At 44.3% G+C, this 15,004-nt stretch overlaps 1 protein-coding gene across 2 annotated transcripts; it reads right to left on the bottom strand.

Moving 5' to 3' along the window:
* Positions 1 to 1,919: 1,919 nt before the first annotated feature.
* bsdc1 (BSD domain containing 1) lies at positions 1,920 to 13,462 on the bottom strand. Of its 2 annotated transcripts, none has more exons than XM_084144341.1 (11): positions 13,412 to 13,462; positions 12,420 to 12,483; positions 11,888 to 12,004; positions 11,592 to 11,759; positions 6,814 to 6,868; positions 5,447 to 5,562; positions 5,222 to 5,290; positions 4,601 to 4,685; positions 3,976 to 4,467; positions 3,745 to 3,851; positions 1,920 to 3,622 (listed from the first exon to the last, which is right to left on the bottom strand). In XM_084144341.1, exons 1-11 carry the CDS (start codon positions 13,426 to 13,428, stop codon positions 3,596 to 3,598), a joined length of 1,317 nt encoding a protein of 438 aa, XP_084000467.1. In that variant the 5' UTR covers positions 13,429 to 13,462; the 3' UTR covers positions 1,920 to 3,595. The 2 variants fall into 2 exon arrangements, with proteins under 2 accessions (XP_084000467.1, XP_084000466.1); XM_084144340.1 differs by having other exon boundaries at positions 3,745 to 3,848; positions 13,412 to 13,459.
* Between the last annotated feature and the right edge of the window lie 1,542 nt (positions 13,463 to 15,004).

The following is a 15,004-nucleotide window of genomic DNA, read 5'->3' as shown; positions in this document are numbered from 1 at the left end:
TTTGGTCCCCTTCCCCAGATCTCTGCCTCGACACAATCCTGTCCCGGAGCTCTACGGACAATTCCTTCGACCTCATGGCTTGGTTTTTGCTCTGACATGTACTGTCAACTGTGGGACCTTCTATAGACAGGTGTGTGCCTTTCCAAATCATGTCCAATCAATTGAATTTACCACAGGTGGACTCCAATCAAGTTGTAGAAACATCTCAAGGATGACCAATGGAAACAGGATGCACCTGAGCTCAATTTTGATTCTCATAGCAAAGGGTCTGAATACTTATGTAAATAAGATATTTCCGTTTTTTATTTGTAATATATTCACAAAGAAATCTAAAAACCTGTTTTCGCTTTGTCATTATGGGGTATTGTGTGTAGATTGATGAGGGAAAAAAATAATTTAATCAATTTTAGAATAAGGCTGTAACGTAACAAAATGTGGAAAAAGTCAAGGGGTCTGAATACTTTCCGAATGAACAGTATGTGTATTCTATTCTTCATGTCTATAATGGCCATTTCTTGGAGAGAGCTAGGGAAGCATCCATGTTAGAAAACAAAAGAGTAAAAATAACAGGCTCTGCAAGTGTTCGATGTGACCTACATTAACCACTGTCTCACGCAGTCACACGCCACAACTGCCATCAGAACCATGCACAAGCCAAGCCCATATGCTCATGTCAACCATTATAAAAAGGGGAAACTAGAGACAAAATACCTCAGATATGAAATGTACTATGGGTTAATATGCATCCATTTATGTGGAAACAAAAAAATTCAAGCAGCATCTCTCCAACCAAGGATGGCTGCCATTGGCCCATCAAAGCAGTTAAAAAAAAGAAGGTATCTGCACAAATACTCATTGCGGCTTTGGACATGGAGAAAATTCGTATCTATTGTGAAGGGGTAAACTGTGAATCATAAAAGCCAATTCAGAATTTGCTCCAGTTGATTAGAATGATAAACAATAGTGCTGCTACATCAACCATTGGAAAAGGGTGGAAATGAGAGTCATGTTCTGAATCTGAGGTAAATTGGGCAACACTGCCACCGGGTGGCCTTCTTTGAATAAACACATCCTAAAGCCAGGCGAGACATCAGCGTCTACTCCATGGTACAGTATTTGGCCATACCAGACAGTAAATGCATAAGAAAATAAACAAATCTTTAGAAAAGAACAGAGGTTGGTTGGATTTAAATGTTAACGTTTACTGACGCATTTCCAATAATTATTGCACTCGCATTTGATATTAAATGACGAGCAATTCGACTGATACTTTTTCCCTTTGAGGACAAGCTGGTCGGCCTCCCTGCTCAGTTCTCGGTGATCTGCGAGGGCTCGTTCTCACGCCAAACAGTTAGGCAGTGGTTACCTGGACACCTGCGCAGCTGGCTGTCAGTGAGAAAAGATAACAAAAAAACTTGCACTCTTCACATCTTTCAATCTCTGATTCGTGGTCTAGGCCTAGCTAACAGTACTGTAGACTATGGCTTATTTACCGAGATTGCGGGACATCATCGATGTCTGTTGATGGACATTTTGCAGATAGAGACTTCTTTGCGGCTAAAATGAATTTCGGTAAGCCTATATGGCACTCCGGCAGCGATTTTTTTTTGCAAACTTTAGTCTGGTGGTGGTGCCTGTTCATGGTTGATTTTTACGCGGATTGTATCCGTTTCCCGTTTACGGAAAAGCAACCTTCAACGTTAGTAAATTGTCGACGTTCCATGTGGTGTGTAAAACCAGAACGATGACACCTGCCTGCGTAGCGATGTTACCGTTACCCTGGCAAAGGCGTACCCCATCATAATGGCCTAAACGTTAAATTCTTGACAAGTTCACTTCTCAGCAGCAATGATTTTCTAGAAATCCAGAGCTGAAGACTCAAACTACTTTTTTTCCTACAAATGTGCAGACAATGACTATCCATTTGCATGATACTCTTTTTAATGACAATGTTCATTTGAAAAATAGAGGAAAATATAATTGCCAAAAAAAAACAGCTTTAAACGTATTGGTGTTTAAAGTGCAAATATATGTAAAGTGAAATACATAGCGAGAACTCGAGACATGCAACATATCAAGTAATTATAAACAAGTAATTCCTCCTCCAACAAGCTACTAGTAACCAGAAACATACAACTTAAAACAGTACATCTGCTGTACAACTGTATGCATATGTGATTGCACTGCCATGCAAAACAAAGCACAGAGTAATTATATTCAAATGAAAAGCAGTCATTGTAAAGATATGTAGACTACATCTTTATGCTTTGAGTGTTGGTCACTGTTTACACTGATGAAGACTAAGTTATTACAATAAAATACCAGAATAGCATGAAGCGATACTGCAGAATGAAGCTAGCCTATAATGTATCATTACATAAATCAAGCAGACAAAGCCCTCATTGCCCCTAGACTGTCCCCACACTGGTAACTCCAGAGCTGTTGTGCAGTCTATATGTCAATACCATGCTAAGCACAGCAGGTTGTGGGATCAGCAGTCTGTATTGTTACTCATTAATTATTTTACATCAGAAATAACATAACAGACCATATCCCCCAGACATCCAAGCACAAAACTCTGGCACCATGGCACCTGGAAGCTTTTGCAGCCTCTTTATTGCATCATAATGATCTTCTCTTTTGACAATTGACAACACATGAGCCCCTCCCCACCCAGAACAATAATAGACAACGTGGACTGATAGAATAATAGATGTGAACAGTAGTGTAGCAGAGACAGGAAATAAAGAGGAAACATGGCCTCTGGAGGTCACCGAAGAGATATGTTCACATCAATTACTAAGCAGGACAGGGACTAAAACAGACGGAAAGTCAAATGTAGAACATGGATCAGTTGGGTTTAGACTCAGATCAGTGTCTTGTGTGACAAAACATTTGGATATCTTTTCCACACTATCATGTGTCTGACAAGGCCATATATCTAGAGTTGAGTGAATCCAAAATGAATGCTCTCTATGAAGGTCAAAGTATATTTCATTTTTGAATATTAACTTGCATAAGATAGACAAGTTCATAAATCACTTGAGGAAAAAAAACGAGTTTAAATCATATTCACCATTCAATAAATCACATGATAAGCAGCGTTACCGTTTATGGCTATTCTGCAGCCTGAAGTAAAATAATAATCCCCCCCCCACTCATAACTTTGAAGAACTACTAGCAACAATGTACTTAGTGGCATTTCAGAACATAGAGAGAGCAGCAGCACCCCACATGTGGGGAACCTATCCTTATAGATGTTACATAGCTTTAGTCAAATGGAACACCAACTAAACTAGCGTCATATTCTCTAAGTCATAAGTTGTTCCAAGAAATAACCAACAAGACTGAATAATCAGCCTTGAGACTTATACGCACAAACTGACAACTGATGGTGCCTTGACTAATCGTATTGCCTTGGATTCCCATTGCTCTGCTAGAGCTTTCAGCAACATGGTCCAAACCCATCAGACATTCCCTTACGAACAAATGTGACATGGTGACGGCGTTGACAGGGTTAAAACACGTTAAGCATGGTTCGTCTCCCGAGAACTCGCTTTAATGGCGGGATAGAAACACTACGGCACGGCAATCATCAGTCCCAGTTCTCCCAGTCCTCCAGCTGGAAAATAAAACATGTCATTTAGTTCAACACAATTGTTTCCAAGGCATGTTATTCTTTGTTATAGTTTGAGGTTAGAAAAAATACAATAAAAATATTATGACAAATACATCATAGCCCACCTCTCCTGTAGCGCCAACTCTAGAGAGCGCCATTTGGACCTCCTCTTCTGTCATGTCCAGGTCAAAGTCCTTCTCCCAGTCCTCACTGACATCTGTGCTGGACCCTGCTGGGGTTGGGGGGAAGCACAGGGTCAGATAGGACCACTTAACACTCTTCTATGACACATGAACAGCTTAGGCCCTATTCAATCAAACCAGTCACATCAATAGCTGAATAGAATGTCCTTTTACCTTTCTTGCCATTGTTTGAAGGTGTAGACTTCCCGCTGTCAGAGTTGAGCTCAAACACCCTCAGGTCCTGGGGCCCCTCTGACTCTGGTCTGGTGGTGGGGGCCTGGACTGTTACCCTCTCAGCTGTAGCTTTCCCTGTGTGCTCAGGCTGGGCTGGGACCTGAACCTGAACCTCAGGCTGCCCCTGTTCCCTCTCCTCCTCCTGCTGCCCCTCTGGCTCTCTCTCCTCCAGGCTTGCCTTGTTGAGTTTCTGGGCCAGCTCCACGACTGCAGGCTGTGGCCTGGCTGGTCTCAACTCCACCTGGGTGGGCAGGCTGCCACTGTCGCTGCTCAGGGAGAGGGTAGAGGAGCGCTCCCCACTCGGAGACGGTATGGGGCTGAGTGGGGTCCTCGCCATGGTGACTGGTGTGAGTGGGGACAGCTGGGTTGCGGGGTCTTCCAATGGGGGCGTGAAGTCCAGGCGAGATGAAGACGTGGCGCCAAGGAAGTCATCTGGGGTAGAAATAAGGGAGAGAGAACAGTGAGTCACATGAGCCAGACCTGCACTAATCTGACTGACTTCTTTCAGGCCACATCTCACAGAAATAAAACATTTCACCTTTGTGAAATCCACTATCCAACACACCTTCATCCTCCTCCTCCCAGCCCAGAGCCTCTGTGTGGGTAGTCTGCTCTGCTCTCTGCTTCAGGGCCACTCTCCTCGCTTCCTCCTGGTGGTCAGTCACAATAGTTATTATCCATCAGCAGAACACTACCAGCTTTTTATTGTGTTTTTATGTATTCAGGGAGGTGGTGCTATGAAGTGTTGATGGGTATTTTAACTGGAAATTTCTCTAAAAACACAGCTTACCTGTGAAATAGTTGCATCGAAAACATTGTCAGATACCTCCTTTTTGTCAGCATGCAGCACATAAAATATTAATTATAAACACAGGTGGACTTTCCAGAAAAGAGAGGGGCTAGGAACGGGCTTTGGCAGAGGTGGGCGTGGACTTTGTTAAGAAACATTGGAAAGCATCTGAATCCAAATAGAGTAGCAGGAGATTTGGTTCTGGGTGCCGCGATTATCTTTCACAATCTCAATGTTTTCCCAGAGTCTTTACTAACCTACTGGAGCTAAGGCCCCTCTACAAACTGTCCAACAGGGGGCAGAGTTTACATTCTAACATGATAGAAGGGGGTGCATGACAGTTCATGAGAGCTATCCATGCCAGTAACAACAAAACTAAAAAAGTGGCTGAATTACCTGGTACAACTGAAAGACTTTGTAGAAATACCGCTGCCAGAATTCAGAATGGGCTACTGCTGCTGGCACCTAGGGATGCAAATGCATAATATGCTACTTTACACCCAGACTTTGCATTGTTAGGAACAAGAGTAATTAACTTATATTCTATTAATGTGGTAAATAATGTTAAGCTCTAGTGTTTCTATGATAAAAGGTCTTAACAGCAGGGTTAGATAAGTGTACCATTTTGGTGTAAAGGGCCCTGATAGAGGGGCTGTTGACCAGGAGGTCAGAGATCTCTCCTTTCCTCTCCTCCAGACTGAAACAGGAGAGCCACGCATCAAACTGCTCTAGGGGACCTAGGATAACACACAGGCCACACAATTAAAGCACACTCAAGACACAAAAAAGTTTGACAGTTTAACTGCATGAAAATAAGAAGTCCAAACTTCCCAAATCTTGTCCTGACAAGTTATTTGTATTCATTGTAATAAGAGTTCATTTTGACCATGATTAATGGGTAGGCCCAATTCATAAAACTGCCAGATTTTAATGCCCACATTAGATTACAGATTAGAGTACACAGAAATTGAACAAACTTAACTTAACATTTGCTTCAGAAATATCAAGCAAGAGAGGGCTTGCAGGCTTGGATTATCATATTGGAGCGCATTTGAGGACATTTAGTAGTTTTTAGTAGAGCGACTTACAGTTAGTGAATGCATACATTATTATTCTTTTTTTCTCATACTGGCCCCCTGTGGGAATCGAACCCACAACCCTGGCGTTGCAAATGCCATGCTCTACCAACTGAGCTACATCCCTGCCGGCCATTCCCTCCCCTACCCTGGACGACGCTGGGCCAATTGTGCGCCGCCCCATGGGTCTCCCGGTCGCGGCCGGCTACGACAGAGCCTGGATTCGAACCAGGATCTCTAGTGGCACAGCTAGCACTGCGATGCAGTGCCTTAGACCACTGCGCCACTTGGCAAAGAGGAAAGGGAGGAGTTGGGACATCCGGCTTTCTTACATCACTGCCTTATTCGCTTGTTGTCCTCACTTAAACATCCCCCAGACACAAAATAGTAGCTAACAAGATGGAGATCAGAGGTTATTTTAATGAATGCATTTCGCAAGTAGCTAATTTGCATCAACTACCTTCATTAAAACCACTGTAAAAGTTGCCTGTAAACTTTGGTTTCCAATCGCAACGTTCTGGCATGTCTGCCTACAGGTTATGGTAAGTATGAATTTCATGAGCAATTTCTGATCAAATTTTAAGCCCCACCCACCCAAACTTGTGATTTGCCCGGAACATATATATATTTCTTTTTTTTCAAAGTTACCAAGAGAATCTGTCATGACTTCCAGACCTAGAGCTGTTGGCCTAGGTCTGGGATTTCCAAGACTAGACATTTAGGGTAGAGTATAATGAGTAATCATAGGGCCTTTAGTCCCTTGTCATTGCCATTCTGTTGGCTTTTTTATGTTTTGAGGGCACTGAAGCCTGGTTAGTGATGTTACATGGCACATGATTACCTTTTCTTGAATATAATGAGAAGAGTGAAGAAACAGATCGAAAAGAAAGAGATAGTTGTGAACTGTCTCACCGTCAGGCTCATTGCAGTATGTAGCAGGGTCAGCTTGTAGACTGTAGAGACGAGCCTAGGGAACAAAACACACACTGTAACTCATGTGACACAACATGTGTTCTGGAGTGTAATCATTAGTTCCAAGAGTTGTGTTTTGCAACAAAAACGAGTTTCTATTGGAATGGACAGATTCAGGAAGGTCCCTCCCCATTTGGTTCCTAGTGAATCCACCCCTGGTATCTGGTATTGCAACAAAAAGAGACCGTATTTTGTTTTATATTAGGCCTAAAGCACAATTATGTGGATAAACCATCCTCTCTGCTCTGGAGCTCAGTAACACTTCTGAGACGAACCACTCTTACATGTTTGAACTGATGGGGGAAAAGTTATAACAATGTTAACAACATTTCTGAGATATATTCTGGTATATTGTACAGGCTCTCCGGGTAAGGAGGTCGTCGGGTAAGCTTGGCGTCGGGTAAGCTTGGCTTTATACATAGCTTGGGCTTTGTCGAGTAAGGCTTAAACTATGTATTTAGATTGTAGTTAGGTATTGTAGGTAGTTATCGTGGGTTGTTGTATGTAATTATTGTAGGTTAGTATTGTATTCGGCTATGCCCGGTGTAGCACGAAGCTAGCTAGCTAACCCACCACCTGGACTAGCTGGCGAGTAGCTATTAGCAACGGTATAGTTGTTTCACGCCTGAGAGTGCCTGTAATTACGCCAGCTGGCTGCCTACAATAATTACATACAATAATTGCCTACCATTCAGCTGTTTTCTAACCTCATTGTCTGAACCGTTAACGTTAGGTAGCAAGTGGCTACTGTGCTTGAAATTTAGCTAGCTTGTTGCTACCTGGATAGCTACTAGTAAACAATAGCTGGAACGACCGAGCGAACAGACGCGAACTGGCTGAGTCAATTCAGTGGCTAGCTTTGCACTTGGCTAGCTAACAGTAGCTGCTAGGGGTAAGTCATAACCTACATTTGTGTTTTGTTTTTTACATATTGATAGCCCGAGTCGTTCAAGGAATTCGGGACATGGGTGACTAGTTAACGTTAGTTTGGCTCTCTCTGTGTGTTCGTGCCGTGAAAGGAGGGGTTCTTCTTTGTCTGAAAGCAATGGCTAGCTAGTTTGCTAACTATTCTAGCTAACTAACTGGCTGAATAAGTTGACGACGGACTCGCTCAAGCTGTCGGGACTAGCCCACAACGTTAGACACGGACACGGACACGAACGATCTGCTTGCGTGTTGATACACTGGAGGTTTGTTGTGGCCGAGTATTGGCGCTAAACCGTGTTGTTGGAGTCCAGCATGCTAGCTGGCTGTGGCGTCTTATGACTAAGTGCCTGAACGATTTTCACAGAATAATACTGCACCTAGTTAGCTAGCTGAATAAACTAAGTTAGTCTATTCCTAGAAAACATTGAACCGCTGTAGTTTACAACAATTATAGTTTCTGAGGTGGAAGTTGGGAGAGTTATATTTGGGAGTTGTGGTGAGAGAGGCCCCGCTCTCTCCTTTCCCAGATGTTTAGTTCATTTCATTCCGATCTCCTCTGCATTATTGTAGCCATCTGCTACAGCCTGTCAACTATGCCTCTGCCTATCCCTGTTCTCTCCTCTCCGCACAGGCTACACAAACGCCTCACACCGCGTGGCTGCTGCCTCTCTAACCTGGTGGTCCCTGCACGCTCCACCCACGTGGAGTTCCAGGTCTCAGGCAGCCTCTGGAACTGCTGTTCTGCTGCCAACAAGGCAGAGTTCATCTCAGCCTATGCTACCCTCCAGTCCCTCGACTTCTTGGCGCTGACGGAAACATGGATTACCACTGAAAACACTGCTACTCCTACTGCTCTCTCCTCGTCTGACCATGTGTTCTCGCATACCCCGAGAGCATCTGGTCAGCGGGGTGGTGGCACAGGAATCCTCATCTCTCCCAAGTGGACATTCTCAATTTTTCCCCTGACCCATCTGTCTATCTCCTCATTTGAATTCCATGCTGTCACAGTCACTAGCCCATTTAAGCTTAATATCCTTCTCATCTATCGCCCTCCAGGTTCCCTTGGAAAGTTCATCAATGAGCTTGACGCCTTGATAAGTTCCTTTCCTGAGGATGGCTCACCCCTCACAGTTCTGGGGGATTTCAACCTCCCTACGTCTACATTTGACTCATTTCTCTCTGCCGCCTCCTTTCCACTCCTCTCCTCTTTTGACCTCACCCTCTCCCCCTACTCACAAGGCAGGCAATACGCTTGACCTCATCTTTACTAGATGCTGTTCTTCTACTAATCTCACTGCAACTCCCCTCCATGTCTCCGACCACTACTTTGTATCCTTTTCTCTCTTGCTCTCCTCCAACACTACTCACTCTACCCCTACACAGATGGTAATGCGCCGTCGCAACCTTCGCTCTCTCTCTCCCGCTACTCTCTCCTCTTCCATTCTATCATCTCTTCCCTCTGCTCAATCCTTCTCCCTCCAATCTCCTGATTCTGCCTCCTCAACCCTCCTCTCCTCCCTTTCTGCATCCTTTGACTCTCTATGTCCCCTATCCTCCCGGCCGGCTCGGTCCTCCCCTCCAGCTCCGTGGCTTGATGACTCATTGCGAGCTCACAGAACAGAGCTCCGGGCAGCTGAGCGGAAATGGAAGAAAACTAGACTCCCTGCGGACCTGGCATCTTTTCACTCCCTCCTCTCTACATTTTCTTCATCTGTTTCTGCTGCTAAGGCCACTTCCTACCACTCTGAATTCCAAGCATCTGCCTCTAACCCTAGGAAGCTCTTTGCCACATTCTCCTCCCTGCTGAATCCCCCCCCCCCCCCCCTCCTCCCTCTCTGTGGATGACTTCGTCAACCATTTTGAAAAGAAGGTTGATGACATCCGATCCTCGTTTGTTAAGTCAAATGACACTGCTGGTCCTGCTCACACTGCCCTACCCTATACTTTGACTTCTTTCTCCCCTCTCTCTCCAGATAAAATCTTGCGACTTGTGACGGCAGGCCGCCCAACAACCTGCCCGCTTGACCCTATCCCCTCCTCTCTTCTCCAGACAATCTCCGGTGACCTTCTCCCTTACCTCACCTCGCTGATCAACTCATCCTTGACCGCTGGCTATGTCCCGTCTTCAAGAGAGCGAGAGTTGCACCCCTTCTCAAAAAACCAACACTCGATCCCTCTGATGTCAACAACTACAGACCAGTATCCCTTCTTTATTTTCTCTCCAAAACTATTGAGCGTGCCGTCTTTAGCCAACTCTCTTGCTATCTCTCTCAGAATGACCTTCTTGATCCAAACCAGTCAGGTTTCAAGACTGGTCATTCAACTGAGACTGCTCTTCTCTGTGTCACGGAGGCTCTCCGCACTGCTAAAGCTAACTCTCTCTCCTCTGCTCTTGTCCTTCTAGACCTGTCTGCTGCCTTTGATACTGTGAACCATCAGATCCTCCTCTCCACCCTCTCCGAGCTGGGTATCTCCGGCGCGGCTCACTCTTGGATTGCGTCCTACCTGACCGGTCGCTCCTACCAAGTGGCGTGGCGAGAAGCTGTCTCCGCACCACGTGCTCTCACCACTGGTGTCCCCCAGGGCTCAGTTCTAGGCCCTCTCCTATTCTCCCTATACACCAAGTCACTTGGCTCTGTCATATCCTCACATGGCCTCTCCTATCATTGCTACGCTGACGACACACAACTAATCTTCTCCTTTCCCCCTTCTGATAACCAGGTGGCGAATCGCATCTCTGCATGTCTGGCAGACATATCAGTATGGATGACGGATCACCACCTCAAGCTGAACCTTGGCAAGACGGAGCTGCTCTTCCTCCCGGGGAAGGACTGCCTGTTCCATGATCTCGCCATCACGGTTGACAACTCTGTTGTGTCCTCCTCCCAGAGTGCGAAGAGCCTTGGCGTGACCCTGGACAACACCCTGTCGTTCTCCGCTAACATCAAGGCGGTGACCCGATCCTGTAGGTTCATGCTCTACAACATTCGGAGAGTACGACCCTGCCTTACACAGGAAGCGGCACAGGTCCTAATCCAGGCACTTGTCATCTCCCGTCTGGATTACTGCAACTCGCTGTTGGCTGGGCTCCCTGCCTGTGCCATTAAACCCCTACAACTCATCCAGAATGCCGCAGCCCGTCTGGTGTTCAACCTTCCCAAGTTCTCTCACGTCACCCCGCTCCTCCGCACACTCCACTGGCTTCCAGTTGAAGCTCGCATCTGCTACAAGACCATGGTGCTTGCCTACGGAGCTGTGAGGGGAACGGCACCTCCGTACCTTCAGGCTCTGATCAGTCCCTACACCCAAACGAGGGCATTGCGTTCATCCACCTCTGGCCTGCTGGCTCCCCTACCTCTGCGGAAGCATAGTTCCCGCTCAGCCCAGTCAAAACTGTTCGCTGCTCTGGCACCCCAATGGTGGAACAAGCTCCCTCACGACGCCAGGACAGCGGAGTCACTCACCACCTTCCGGAGACATTTGAAACCCCACCTCTTTAAGGAATACCTGGGATAGGATAAAGTAATCCTTCTACCCCCCCCCCCTTACCCCAACCCAAAAACAAAACAAAAAAACTAAAATAACTTTGTAAAGTGGTGATCCCACTGGCTATAAGGTGAATGCACCTATTTGTAAGTCGCTCTGGATAAGAGCGTCTGCTAAATGACGTAAATGTAATGTAAATATTAGCAGTAAGTGCAGTAAAATGTAAAACAGCATAGTATCTCTTCCTTAATTAGTTGAATAACACTGTCACAGTGATTAGTTAAACACAGTCTTAACATCCTCACCTTGGTGCTGTCATACACCTCTGTGGTGCCTGCTGGAGTTGCCACTAGCGTAATGACATCACAGTCGATGGTCATGTCCTGGGGAGGAGCGAGGGTGTCTGTTATCACTCCTAAGAAACTGGACAGGCTCTTCTTCACCTTCTCTGTGGTGTCAGAGGAGCCCTCCACCTGTAACAAAGTGGGCCAGGTAACATATGTCAGACAGGAAGTAAGCCTATAAATAACCAAGTAATAATGCATATTAGCTTTTCTCATATGGGTCACTGTGAGCCATAGTAAAGAACCAAATGGCCTACCGCTAGTTTGCTTCTAACAGCACTTGCTGTGGCGACGATGGAGCACGCAGTATCATGTTGCACTACGTTGGAGAACTCTGTCAGGTCACGCTTTATAAACTCATACGCCTCAGATGACTGTAAAAACAATAAAATGTTGGATTTACATTGACAAGTCCAAACAAGGTAAGATGTCTTCAATATCAGCGTACATTGGATGTCACAAGGATATTCATTGATTTTTATGTTTTATCATGAGTCATTTTGAAAACATTGAATTTGCCTTCTTGATGCACAGCACATAAAACAATAGCTAGCTAGCTTTATTTTGTAGTTTATTATGCATCATAAGGAGAGATAATCAGGTTATCCGTGTAGCTCAGTTGGTAGAGCATGGTGCTTACCATGCCAGGGTTGTGGGTTCGATTCCCACAGGGGGCCAGTATGAAAATGTATGCACTCACTAACTGTAAGTCGCTCTGGATAAGAGCGTCTGCTAAATGACTAAAATGTAAATGTAAAAATATCCGTGCAGGCTAGCATGGATGCCTACCTTATCTTTGACAGCCTGGAAGCTTTGCTGAAGCCAGCCTCCCCACCAGCCTTCGCAGCCTTCCCTGGAGTCAAGAGACATGGTGATGGGAGATTTTTTTTAATGGATCAACAGGGCAATGTCATGCAATACATAGCTTGCATTTTAGTTACTTAACTATGTAGGTGACCTTAGCTAGGCCATTAACAATCTGGCCAGACAGGAGAGTAACAGTGTGCATACACTCATCTGACACCAATCTAGCCAGTTTAGCTGACTGGCTAGCCAACACCTGGGGTGTATCATTACGCCGTTTGTTGCAAAACATTTTCCGTTTGGAGTAAACTGTTTGTTGCAAAACGTTTTGCAACATAATCGGCGTAATGAATACACCTCATGTGTTGGCTAGCCAGACAGCTAAACTGGCTAGATTGGTCTCAGATGAGTGTATACACACCTCCGAGTTTCTATTGGACAAATTCAGGTAGGTCCCTCCCGTTTTGTTCCGTTTGCTCTGTTTAATTCCGTTTGGTTCTTAAACGATAAACGGTTTCAGTTGCAAGACGTAATGAATACACCCCAGGGAATTTGCATTAGACGTATACAACAACTAGCCTAGCTAGCTAACTGTCAATACCACAGAGCTGTATTTTATCAATAACTTTTAATAAATACAACAGGGGGAAGAAATAATCGTCCAAATTACATTTGTCACACGATTAAAACGTCTGTCTCTGCGATTTGGCAGCAACCAGTTTGTTAGCCACTGCTAGCTAGCCAGCTAACGTTAGCCATCAAGCTAACCAGCTGGTGCAATATTTTGGTAAACAAACCCCGATGGACTTCCTCGCATTGCCTCGAGAATAGACAGAACGTTTTGAAATGGGTGAATGTAGCAAGAGCTAAATATGAAGGAAGCAACATCTTATATGAAGAAAAAAAAATGCCGAAAGTGTGATATAATACGATGGTTAAATTATAAAACAAAAACTATTTTGTGACTTCTCACTCACCCTTCAGCCATCTTCATACCATGACGACATCACCTGCATTTACTGAACTCTAACCCTGCTGATTTAGGAATAAGCTTGTCCCTCTAAAAGAGAGACTTTTCAGTTTGTATCTGCTTCTACTAAATACAGCTTTAGGGTAGATAGCTCGTGTAAAATGTATTATTATTTTCCAAATTCATTATTAGCTCTTTAGGCAATTTTTTAGGACTCTGCCTGTGTCTGCAAACGATTATGCTTATGGATCAACATTTACATAATGAGTACCTGGGGGAAAATGGGGGAGCATTCAACTTACTCTTGAAAGTTGATAGTAGAATGCATGGTGCAATTTCGAAATTGGGTAGTGCATCATCAGTTTTCCTCTTATTATGTTAGTCATTGCATACCTTAGAGAACTATTTATAATTTGCCCGAAATGTCCAGATCAACTAGCCAATGTCAGCTAACGTTTTTTAGCTAGGTTTTTTAGCCCATAGATTTTGTTGTAATGTTTGAGTCACTCAAATATCACGAGACATGGCAAAATGTATAGAATTGCAAGAAAATGAGCTTTAAAACGGCACCCCATGAGAACATTTGTGAATTGCAGGAAATAAGCTTTAAACAGTTTGTGTCATGAACAGTGCTTGTGCCCATAGAAATACAGTGGCTTGCAAAAGTATTCACCCCACTTGGCATTTTTCCTATTTTGTTGCCTTACAACCTGGAATTAAAATGGATTTCTGGGGGGTTTGTATCATTTGATTTACACAACATGCCTACCACTTTGAAGATGCAAAATATGTTTTATTGTGAAACAAACAAGAAATAAGACAAAAAAACAGAAAACTTGTGCGTGCAGATGTTCCCCAATGCTGGAAGTGAAAAAGTTTGGGAACCCCTGTTTTATTAGGCCTAGTCCATAAAAGTCACTATCTTGCACGCAGACTAGCTTATAGCCTATGTTCTGTTCTGTTTGAGGAGGAGAGCGTGATAATGAGGAGGACCGGAGGTCAACTTTGATAGCTTGCTACTACTAAAAGATATATGTTTTATTGTTATATGTTTCTTGCCCATGATGTAGGCCTATTTATCAGAGTTATTGACCTCACAATAAGCCACATTGTGGTGCTGAAACTTGAGGCAACAGCCGTGGCACAATCAATCGGAAATGAACAGCTCATGGTGCTGAAAGTAGGACAATTTGAGTAGGCATAGTTCATTTTAACATCTTCATTTTAATTTGCTAACAAGAGGGCTTTATGTTGGAGCCTATTTCTTCCTATTTAAGAAATTAGGTAGGCTATATGGTGCTATATCCATAGATTTGTAAGTCAATTCCTCCACCCACCATACACTCTTTAAATAGCCTACCTCCGTGTCAGTGTAGGGATGGGCATTCCGTGTCTTTTCGGTGAGCTGGCTCATTTGGCTCTGTTCATGTAAAAGAGCAGGCACATTTGGCTCCCAAATGTCTCTTCATTCAAAATGCTTAAAAGTCGACTTAGAACCATGAAAAATATTGCAAATCTCAAATGTAAAGCCCAAAAGGTAGGCTATCATTGTCAGATCGGGAAATGCGTGTTCAAATAAATGTTTACCTGTCCTAATTAT

The sequence above is a fragment of the Coregonus lavaretus genome, assembly GCF_964263955.1.
Source record: "Coregonus lavaretus genome assembly, chromosome: 27".
In the NCBI taxonomy this organism is placed as follows: Eukaryota; Metazoa; Chordata; class Actinopteri; order Salmoniformes; family Salmonidae; genus Coregonus; species Coregonus lavaretus.
Note: the sequence above shows the minus strand (reverse complement) of the source record. Positions and strands in the feature narration are given on the sequence as shown.